The sequence below is a fragment of the Littorina saxatilis genome, linkage group LG3 (genome assembly GCF_037325665.1).
Source record: "Littorina saxatilis isolate snail1 linkage group LG3, US_GU_Lsax_2.0, whole genome shotgun sequence".
NCBI classification, from domain to species: Eukaryota; Metazoa; Mollusca; class Gastropoda; order Littorinimorpha; family Littorinidae; genus Littorina; species Littorina saxatilis.
The window spans coordinates 66,865,678-66,877,876 of NC_090247.1; the positions used below are offsets into that span (position 1 = coordinate 66,865,678).

General features: G+C 43.7%; 1 protein-coding gene across 1 annotated transcript in view; it reads right to left on the reverse strand.

Annotated features, from left to right (window-relative positions):
- The window catches only part of LOC138961290 (blood vessel epicardial substance-like), an 8,953-nt gene extending 3,580 nt beyond the window's left edge, over positions 1-5,373 (reverse strand). The window contains exons 1-3 of the mRNA XM_070332891.1: positions 5,039-5,373; positions 2,614-2,815; positions 721-866 (exon numbers count right to left, since the gene is read on the reverse strand). Of these exons, the coding sequence (XP_070188992.1) occupies positions 721-866; positions 2,614-2,815; positions 5,039-5,373 (683 nt within the window). The remainder of the gene's footprint in view (positions 1-720; positions 867-2,613; positions 2,816-5,038) is intronic.
- Positions 5,374-12,199: the final 6,826 nt, after the last annotated feature.

Consider the following 12,199-nt stretch of genomic DNA (forward strand, 5'->3'; position numbering starts at 1 on the left):
GCTCTCCGTTGTGTTAAATTCTGTCAATAGTTGTTGTTATTCACACACATTAATTTCAACCTTTTCTTTCTTCTTGAGGGCGATTTATTTTTGCGTTTATTTTTTGTCTAGTGGGCAGTGGGGAAGTCCCGGAAGGGCTGGACAGGGCGGCGTATTCTTTTTTTCTAGAAGCCCCAAGCACTCAGGAAATTGCACTGCCAGTCCAGAAGTTATTCTGCTTGTTGGCTCTTTTGTTCAGTACATCCTGCATGTCTGTGGCGCATCCAGCAGATGGAACAAATGCCAGTAAGATGCAGAAACGGGAATAGAAATGTCAGCCGTAGTGAGGACGAACGAAATGTTTTGTTGATCTTCTTTTTCTTTATCTGTGTCTCTGTCTCTCTGCCTCTGTCTCTGTCTACATCTCGATCTCTGTCTGTCTGTCTGTCTGTCTTTCTGTCTTTCCGACTAGTGTCTGTCTGTCTGTCTGTCTGTCTGTCTCCCTCTCTCTCTTTCTATCACACACTCTTGCACACAAACACACACACACACACACTAACAACCCCCCCCCACACACACACATTCAGTAACACACCCACACACACACACAAACACACACAGACAGACAGAAACACACAAACACACACACACACACTATCGCCCCCACCCACTCACACACTAACACCCCCCTCCCCCCACCCCACCCCACCCCACCCACACACACACGTCAGAAAGCCTCACCTGCCCTTGATGAGAACAGACACACGTCTCCCACAGCGCGTGAGACTCTCCACGGCGTAGAGCCCGCCCTTGCTCATCTCCTGCAGCGACCCCAGCTGACACAGGTCCAGAAACTCCTCCTGTGTCACCCTGACTGGCTTAAACACCTGCACAAATCCCAAAACAAACGTTCCAAAATTCAGAATCAAGAACCAAGAATAGACGGTTAGTTATTGGAACGTGACAATCACGGTACTTGGACCCAGTCGATTGCCACCGGCACGGTTGGTCTAGTGGTAAGGCGTCCGCCCCGTGATCGGGAGGTCGTGGGTTCGAACCCCGGCCGGGTCATACCTAAGACTTTAAAATTGGCAATCTAGTGGCTGCTCCGCCTGGCGTCTGGCATTATGGGGTTAGTGCTAGGACTGGTTGGTCCGGTGTCAGAATAATGTGACTGGGTGAGACATGAAGCCTGTGGTGCGACTTCTGTCTTGTGTGTGGCGCACGTTATATGTCAAAGCAGCACCGCCCTGATATGGCCCTTCGTGGTCGGCTGGGCGTTAAGCATAAAAAAATTTAAAAAAAATCGATTGCCTGACCATCGTTCTCGTCAGCGACTTGAGACATTTTCTGAGCTAAGTTCATTATCTGTATTATCCGTGTTTGTCTGTCTGTCCATTTCAATGAACACTGCACATAACACATGGGGCTCATGAGGATTGATACAAAGGGCTAGAAACCCATCCTGTGTAACCGTCTTGAACACCTGCACACAGCGCATGGTGGATACGAGGGTTGATAGAAAAGTCTAGGAACTCCTCCTGTGTTGCCCTCACTGGCTTTAACACCTGCACACAACACACGGGAGATATACGAGGGGTGATAGAAAAGTCTAGGAACTCCTCCTGTGTTGCCCTCACTGGCGTTAACACCTGCACACAACACACGGGAGATATACGAGGGGTGATACAAAAGTCTAGAAACTCCTCATGTGTTGAACAGGTGCACACAGCACATTGAGGATACGAGGGTTGATACAAAAGTCTGTGTAGATGCAAAGGTCCAGGAACTCCTCATGTGTTACCCACACTGGCTTCAACATCTGCACACAACACACGGGGCATACGAGGGTTGACACAAAAATCTGTGTAGATACAAAGGTTTAGAAACTACTTCTGGGTCATTTTCACTGGCTTAAACACCTGCACACAACGCATGGCATATGAGGGTTGATACAAAAGTCTAGAAACTCCTCCTGTGTCACTTTCACTGGCTTGAACACCTGCACACAACGCATGGCATATGGGGGTTGATGCAAAAGTCTAGAAACTCCTCCTGTGTCACCCTCACTGGCTTGAACACCTGCACACAACGCATGGCATATGAGGGTTGATATAAAAGTCTAGAAACTCCTCCTGTGTCTCCCTCACTGGCTTGAACACCTGCACACAACGCATGGCATATGAGGGTTGATACAAAAGTCTAGAAACTCCTCCTGTGTCACCCTCACTGGCTTGAACACCTGCACACAACGCAAGGCATATGAGGGTTGATACAAAAGTCTAGAAACTCCTCCTGTGTCACCCTCACTGGCTTGAACACCTGCACACAACGCATGGCATATGAGGGTTGATACAAAAGTCTAGAAACTCCTCCTGTGTCACCCTCACTGGTTTGAACACCTGCATGCACACAAGACATGAAGGATACGAGTGTTAATTGAACAATCTGTGTAAATACAAAGGTCTCGGAACTCCTTCTGTGTCGCCTTCACTGGTCTGAACACAACACATGGGGCATTATGAGGGGTAATGCAACAGTCTAGGAACTCCTGCAATTTTTCTTGACAAAGACAGTCACATCTTGAGACTCGAGTGTCACCTTCACTGGCCATAATATAAATACCAAATTTACCTTTGTGTACAGGGCAGCGTGGGAAGCGGGCAGCCTGGATGGAAGATGCCGGTAGAGCAGCCAGCCTATGTGTGCGCCGTTGAGCAAGAAGAAGACGAGGTTCCAGCCAAGGACATCAGGCATACAGATGAACAGCCCCGCCCACAGCAGGAACAGCAGGAAAGCCAGCAGCAGCAGGCAGCGCAGGAATAGCAAGTGGAACCTGAAGAAGGCAGAAGATACATTGTATTTGGTTGAATTGTTTTAATGATTAGTTTTGTAAGGCGCTTAGAACTATGTTGAGATTTGCGCCATATAAATACCCTTATTGTCATTATAAGATCAAAAACAAGAATTGAATTCGCCATATGCAATAAGAAGCCATTGGTAACTGTCCTGAGTGGGTAGATTCGACCCATACAAGAATACAAACATTACAAATACTAAACATTGGCAGACAAAAAAACACAAAGCCAGTAAGGTTACCAACAACAAGTCAAAGTCAGAGAAATCAAATCAGATAACTGAAACCGTTCTCATGATTATATATAGAGTGAATAGGAAAATTGGCGTTCAAATAAGTTTAGTTGACGGCAGCAACAGCCTTGTTAGACTTCGCACCAAGACAAAACGTTCTCAATCAAATAGTTATCTATGACAAGTAGTCATCCCCTTGACTGCTATACTACGTATCAGGTACGTTCTTTGCTATCATTAAATTATTATTACTCTGACAAGGGAAACAACCGTTGTATTGAATTGAAGCAAGATGATTACTTCCCCTGTCGACTATTTTTTCAGTGTTGGCCTAATTGACGTTTTACGGAAATAACTCTGTCAGGATTTACAAGCGTTGTGGAAGAGTTGCGCCCCGCTAACCTCGTACAAATAGGAAACACATGAAGAGTTGCTCCCCGCTAACCTCGTACAAATAGGAAACACATGAAGAGTTGCTTCCCGCTAACCTCGTACAAATAGGAAACACATGAAGAGTTGCGCTCCGCTAACCTCGTACAAATAGGAAACACATGAAGAGTTTCAAAAGGAAAAGGCATCATATCGAATGAACACTGCATAACATACACATTAGATTCAGTCATTCGCTGCGATCGTGGTTTTAACTGGTCGACCATGTGCAGTGGCGGATTTAGGGGGGCCGGGGGGGGGGGGGGGGGGGGCGAAGGGGGCCCGGGTCCCCCCTTCAGGGAAAAAAAAGAGAGAGAGAGACACAGAGAGAGAGAGAGAGAGAGAGAGGGAGAGAGAGAGAGAGAGAGAGAGAGAGAGAGAGAGAGAGAGAGAGAGAGAGAGAGAGAGAGAGAGAGAGAGAGAGAGAGAGAGAGAGAGAGAGAGAGATGATTAAATGACAGTTTCTGAGCTCAGTATTGTTGATTTTGTTTTGCATTCTACTCTCTTAGACAATTATGTGATAACCGGCAAGGTGCTGACTTTCTTTTGTGCATTGTTGATGGTGAATGCATGTTAATTTATTTTTAATATACTTTCTTATGTGATAACCAATGTACTATATTTTCTCAGGACAAAGAACAAATGTTTATTTTGAATGTTTTATGTATGTTATTATTACGGACACAAACGCTCAGCAATGTAATTTCTCTTTTAGAGATTAATAAAGTTATTGTATTGTATTGTATTGTATTGTATTGTAGCCCTAAATTGCAGCATTTTGCTTCCTTGCTTAGCACCCTCAATTCAGGCGCTTCGCGCCTTCAAGTTTGTGCAAAAAAGTTTGGGTGTGCCCCCCCTTCCTTAAGATCCTGGATTCGCCCTTGGTTTAAACAGTATTTTATTCGTAAACTTGATGGATCCGCCCTTGATGTGTTTCCTGTTTGTACGAGACAGGGGGTGCGCAACACTTCCACAACGCTTGCAAATCCTGACATAGTTATTTCCGAAAATCGTCTATTGTTATACCTTGCATGTTGTGTTTTGTCATTGAATTTTTTGAACTCAATTCTTCTGGCAGTCATTGTTGCCAAAATGTCTGTCGGTAAATACCGGTATAGTAAACCAAATGAATACTATTTGTATGTTAGATTTTGAATTAAAAATTTAAACAAAAATGAATTGAAATTTTGTTGATTTACGATTTTGATTTGAAAAAAATACCAGTTAAGAAAGAAGCTTCCCGCAAACAAAAATATCTATTTAATCTCTAAATTTAAAAAAGAACTTTTTGAGACAAAACAGGGGATAAACAAATTGTTGAAGCAGCTTGCATATAACTGATTAAAACAAAGCTACCAGAACAACAAACAAACAACCACAACAGCAATACCCTCTCCCCCCCCCCAAAAAAAAAAAAAAAAAAAAAAAATTAAAAATATCAAAAAGAAAAAGTACAAAGAAAGAAACAAACAAATTAACATTACCAAAAAGTAAAAGACGAATAGCGAAACAGAAAACGAATAAAATAAAATAATCCAACCTGAACGAGACTGGCGTGAGGAAGGACACGGCCATGCAGAGGTTGGCGAGCTGGAAGAGAATGTGTTGAGCGTCCTGCCAGTCGAGACACGAACCCGCATCCCCAGCCTCCCCACCTGGGCCAAGCTCGCCACCCCCCTCTCGCATGATGGTGGTGGCCGTCCGGTAGGCCCGCGGCGTGCTGCTGCTGTTGAAGGCCATGCTGCTGAGGTTGATGATGTTGTGGTTGTTGTTGTTGTTGGCGTCGGGGAGGAAGGCGTGTGCGTTGGCTAAGAGCTCCAGCATAGGTGAGGTCACTGCTGGTGCAGCGGTCACCATGAGGGATGCGTTGGTCATCACGACACCAAGAGCAAATCTGTCGATTTTCTGATGAAATTGAAATGTCTCAGTGAATGTGGAATTAAAGCAGCATTGGGCACAGTTACAGAGTACAGATACAGGATCAGGTCATCACAACGCAAAGACAACATCTGTTTTTACACCCCCGGTATAGGGGTGTGTATAGGATTCGGTCGATGTGTTTGTTTGTGTGTTTGTGTGTTTGTGTTCGCATATAGATCTCAAGAATGAACGGACCGATCGTCACCAAACTTGGTGAACAGGTTCTATACATTCCTGAGACGGTCCTTACAAAAATTGGGACCAGTCAAACACACGGTTAGGGAGTTATTGGTGGATTAAGATTCTACAAGGACTTATAGAGGGACATATTAATGGTCAAAGGGAAATAACCTTCTCAGTTGGTGGCAGTGAGAATGGTAAGGACGGGGGTGTTTTTCCTACCTCGGAGGAATTTCTTGTTCTTCTACGAAGCAGAGTCTCGTGAAGTATGACATTACATGGAATTACAGATGCACGAAGTTAAGCTCATGAGAGACTATCAGGAAGCGTTGGTCATTACAACACAAAGGCCAAATCTCTCGTCTTCCTGATGCAGTATAGTATCTCAGTGAATGTGGAATTGAAGCTGCATGTAGCTCAGCTACCGAGACAGGATCACGGATACGTTGGTCATTACAGCAGAAAAAGGAATTCCACCGGGTTGTTTTTTTATCCACTGATACACTTTAATTTCTTAGTTAAAGGTACTGAACTTGTCAAATCCAGGTGCACGGAGCCCCTGGGGCTTTTAGTCATACCTCAGGCAGCTATCCGTTAGAAGAACTACCAAGTTTCATTGACTTGCACCCAAAGAGTCAAGAACTGCGATTTTTTTACGAATTAATTTCGTACTCGGACCCGGCTGGTCTTGACCTATTTTTGGATATAAATTTAGATCAGGTAGATCACCACACCATGCACAAAAAGACACGTCACTAGCAAACAATTATTAGGGACATCCAGATTCAACCTTCCGAACATTCGTCGGTGGTGGGGATTTCCTCTCTATTTTTAACTTTGTGCCTCAATGCGCATGCGCTTGGTTTTTCGCGCCCACCACTGCTTGCCGAAGACCGGGATCTGCGTGGGGAAAAAGGCGTGTTTGACGAACCTCAATCAGCAATCTTCGTGAGTACTTTTAATCCTTTTCATAATGTTAAAAATATTTTTTATGTGCGCAGTGTTAAAGTTTAATAATTATCTTTATGATGCTTCTGTGGACTGTGCATCTGTAAACTGTTCATTTTGGAGGCCTAGTGCATGAACACGGATACCCACACAAAACTCAGAACTTGAGTCGACGGGCGACATATCCTGCCAATTATCTCCCTTGATCTCTCTTGAACAAGACACTTGTTTCCACTGATCTCCACTAGGCCTATTTGTTTTAGAGTTGGGAGATTTTACAGGAATGAATCTAAAAATCGAATTGCTTGTATACCCACCATATTCAGATGTCTGGAATATTCCGATGAAAAAGACTCGTCATATATAACACTACTCGTCATCACTGTTTCGAAAAACAGACGAACGCGCATGAAGAACTTCGCGTAAATCTGGACCGAAATTGGAAAGTGGTGACCGTGACGGGATGTGACGTCACCACTTCAACAAACTCGCGAAGATCGGAACTCACGAACTTTTGACGAAGGCAAATCTGGATGTCTCTATATATGTCAGACGTCATCATGAGTTTGTGTAAAACAAAATGGAGGCCGGAATCTTTCAGTTGAATCGAACTCCGACCAAACACCACGTAATAACTAGGTTAATTTATGCACTCGCGTGAACAAGAAACTGTCGAGCTTCACAGATGTCGTCGTTGGGTAGTTTTGGGTTTGTTTTACTACCATAGGAGGATTTTTGAACTGTAAATGCACTCAGCTGCAACAAAAACGCAAAACGAAGGCTGTGAGCTGCACTGTGCCTTTAAACAACACAAAAACCCACCGTGACCCTTGAACTTGCCGGTCGACACGTGCAGTTCAACCACACAGCAGACGAGAAGGGATATCCACTGCCGCCAGACCACCGAGACACAGAAGGGGGAGATACGTCGTATGTACAGCCGAACCTCCCTTTTAAGACGTCCAACAATCTGAGAGGACCAGGTCTGAAAAAGGAGGCAGTTTTGAAATGGGGGTGAATTTTATAGAGGTTAAGAAAAAACCGTCTGAGAAAACAGGGTCTTAAAAGGGAGTAAGTCTTAAGTTGGGGGAGAGGGGGGGGGGGGTCCTAAACCGCGGCAGCCAAGCAGACTGACAATAGGTAAAATAATGGGCCTCATTCGGTATATTTGTAATTAGTCTTGTGCTGACCTAGATCCGGCACAATGATCAAACAGTTGTTGTTCCCTCGAATGACGTGCTTCAGAATGATTCACAGTCCGTCGTTAGTCTGGAAAGTGAAGGAGGAACATCACACACGCACACACACACACACACACACACGTACATACACACACACATACACACACCCACCCACACACACACAAACACACACACACACACATACCCACACACACACACACACACACACACACACACACACACACACGAAATACACCCACGTCTTCGTCCGGCCAGATAATACGACCAGTGTCTGAAGTTCTAAACCATAAAAAAAAATGTTCACAACTTCTCAAGCCGGCACGTACAAAACGACTTCGTCTACTCTGCAAAACAAAACCACTCGATCAATTCTAGTCTGCACGATGGAAAAAACTTTGTCTTCCTTTATATTTTGTTTTTCTTCTTGTGGTGATGTAAAACTTTGTGATACTGTGAAGTACAAAATCCTTTCCATTTCAGCACAAGAAATGTTGACTTCTGAACTGATTCGCCTAGATTAAAACAAAAATCTCACTCACGATCAAATTTAGTATGCAATTGTAAAGAGCAACTTTATCTTACTTACTTTGTATTCCCCTGTTGTTGTAATGTCATTCTTCTTGAAATTGAAACACACACCATCCTAGCCATTATTGACAAAGCGTCAGTGTTGACTTTATGAAGCGAGTCACGTTCGAAACTTTGTTTGTTTGTTTGTTTGTTTGCTTAACGCCCAGCCGACCACGAAGGGCCATATCAGGGCGGTGCTGCTTTGACATATAACGTGCGCCACACACAAGACACAAGTCGCAGCACAGGCTTCATGTCTCACCCAGTCACATTATTCTGACACCGGACCAACCAGTCCTAGCACTAACCCCATAATGCCAGACGCCAGGCGGAGCAGCCACTAGATTGCCAATTTTAAAGTCTTAGGTATGACCCGGCCGGGGTTCGAACCCACGACCTCCCGATCACGGGGCGGACGCCTTACCACTAGGCCACCGTGCCGGTCGTTCGAAACTGCTTTGTATAGTTCGAAACAAAACAAATCAAACACAATCAAGTTTAAGTCTACGACGAGATAAAGAAAGTCTTTCTCTTACTTATAATGATTTCCTTGTTGTTGTGACGAAAGACTTCATGAATCTGCGACGAACAAAATCATTTCCATTCGGGGGCAAGACACGTTGGCTTGGGTATATACGAACGAAGGCACAGATGATTGTACAAAATCCCTTTGAGTGTGGAAGGGCTAGAGCAGGGTGACGTCTTATGGTTGACACTTGGAGACTGTCATCAGTTCCTTCGTCTGAAAAAACAAAAAAAACAGGAACGATTTTCAATTTTCTGATTCAATTCAGCTTGTATAGTGGGGTTACTTGCATCAAATTAATTTGCATTTTTTTGTTCGTGCATTGAATTTATTTGTAATCAGTATTTGTATACCCTAGTTTTGCACTGAGCGAGAGAGAGAAAGAGAGAGAGAGAGAGAGAGAGAGAGAGAGAGAGAGAGAGAGAGAGAGAGAGAGAGAGAGAGAGAGAGAGAGAGAGAGAGAGAGAGAGAGAGAGAGAGAGAGAGAGTGTGAGAGAGAGAGAGAGAGCACTGAACTGGGCTGAACTCAACAGACATACATACAGACAGACAGAAAGACAGACCGACAGACAGTACAAACACTGCACATGTTGTTTCGCTTACAACTCTGTATTCCTTCTCAGCTAAACAGACTCACTCTGGAAATAACTGTCGGGTTTGTGCGGGTTTCGAAAGAGTGTATACTCTTGCCTTTAGTGAGGCAAACTTTCCACACGTGTTACTTTTCTACGTGATTCAGACACACCCCTCGCTTGTTACTGTTGGTGTACCGTCACGTGGGAACGTTTGGCTGATGGGGTCTATGTCGACCAAAAGAGTAGGATTTCCTGTAGGTGGAGTTCCTCTAGGTGGATTCCCTGTGTACAGGGAATACCACAGGGTGTAGTTCCTGTAGCGTTTCGCTGATATCGCTGAAAGTCACGTGATACTTAGCGACATCGGTAGAGTTTGATGTTTTTCGATCTTTTTTTTATATTTCTTAGAAATTCGAGTATGGTTTTCAAGTTTTACTCAGAAAAACTCCACCATGAGGGATTCCATGTATACAGGGAATACCTCTACAGGAACTCCACCTACAGGGAATCCCACTCTTTTTGTCGACATAGACCCCATCAGCGAAAGTTTGACTCACTAAAAGCAAGAGTATTCACTCTTTCACAACGAATACAAACAGATATATTTCCGAACATCGTCTATTCTCAGAAGCCTTTACGCTGTGCCCCTGTGCATTCATAAGCTTGACATTGGCAAAAATAAAAATAAATGGAACAAATCTGTTTAAATTATTATCATTTAGCATGTTGAGTACGATACATTCTCTGGTCTACTTCACGACATAACAAATCCTTCTTTTTATATTTAGTCAAGTTTTGACTAAATATTTTAACATCGAGGGGGAATCGAAACGAGGGTCGTGGTGTATGTGTGTCTGTCTGTCTGTGCGTGTGTGTGTGTGTGTGTGTGTGTGTGTGTGTGTGTGTGTGTGTAGAGCGATTCAGACTAAACTACTGGACCGATCTTTATGAAATTTGACATGAGAGTTCCTGGCTATGAAATCCCCGAACGTTTTTTTCATTTTTTTGATAAATGTCTTTGATGACGTCATATCCGGCTTTTCGTGAAAGTTGAGGCGGCACTGTCACGCCCTCATTTTTCAACCAAATTGGTTGAAATTTTGGTCAAGTAATCTTCGACGAAGCCCGGACTTCGGTATTGCATTTCAGCTTGGTGGCTTAAAAATTAATTAATGACTTTGGTCATTAAAAATCTGAAAATTGTAAAAAAAAATAAAAATTTATAAAACGATCCAAATTACGTTTATCTTATTCTCCATCATTTTCTGATTCCAAAAACATATAAATATGTTATATTCGGATTAAAAACAAGCTCTGAAAATTAAATATATAAAAATTATTATCAAAATTAAATTGTCCAAATCAATTTAAAAACACTTTCATCTTATTCCTTGTCGGTTCCTGATTCCAAAAACATATAGATATGATATGTTTGGATTAAAAACACGCTCAGAAAGTTAAAACGAAGAGAGGTACAGAAAAGCGTGCTATGCAGCATAGCGTAACCACTACCCCGCTCTTCTTGTCAATTTCACTGCCTATGCCGTTCTTCTTGTCAATTTCACTGCCTATGCCGTGAGCGGTGGACCACGAGTATACGGTCTTGCTGCGTTGCATTGCGTTCAGTTTCATTCTGTGAGTTCGACAGCTACTTGACTAAATATTGTATTTTCGCCTTACGCGACTTGTTTTTTTTGTCTGGCAATATCCCCCTTTCTTTTCAAGCGCAGTGACACAGTGTGCACGTGTTAGTGCATCATGCAATGCGCCGCTCACTTGGAAGTCTTACGTCACAGGCACATGTCAGGACTGAGATTATGTGTCTCGTTACAGGGACATGGCTTTTCTCGTCCTGTCCACGGCTTTCTGCTGAGCGTGTGTGTCATTGTCAGACCTTTTACCAGGCAAGGCTGTGGGAAGGATCGAGGGATTTGTTTCGTGATGAATTGAGCTATGGGGAGAAAGGAGAGTTTTCGTGCGCGGACATATTATGCACTGAATGATCCTTTTCCGGTGCGTTTCAATTTGTTATGTTTTTAACGTTGTAATTTGTATCTGTCCTCGTTAGCCTTCTATCGGCTTTGGGAGAGAGAGCGGGTGGGGGGAGGGGGGAGAGACTGAGAGAGAGAGAGAGAGAGAGAGAGAGAGAGAGAGAGACACACACACGGACAAACAGACAGACAGACAGACACACACACACACACATACATATACACACACACACACACTCACACACACACACACACACACACACGCACGCACACATATACATACACACACACATGTACACACACACACATGTACACACACACGGTGACACGCACACACATACACACACACACACACATACACACACAACCTCAATTCACAGAAATTCTATCAGAGATGCTTATTTGTCCTTTTCTTGAAAGACTTCGGCGGAAAACAAGACATACAAAACTCAGCGTTGACCGTTTCCATAGCTACCAAGAAGAAGAAAAAAAGGTTGGAATGATGAAACAGCTACAAATTACGCCGAGGTCAACACACGCCCCTTCAATACTCGACAACAACGGCAACGACAGAACATTTCCAAAGACCTCTTTGGCAGAATTTATGAATACGCGGATCGTATTTAGGTAGTTTATGTGACAGGCATTCATACGCTCTCTGGCCTTTTACGTGATTAGAGGAGAATCATAACGCTAGCTATAATGAGGCATCTTATGGCAGAGTGAGGTAATAAAGCTGTCCCTGTCAGCCTTCTTTCCGTGTCCAAATGTATCGACAAGAGAAAGCTC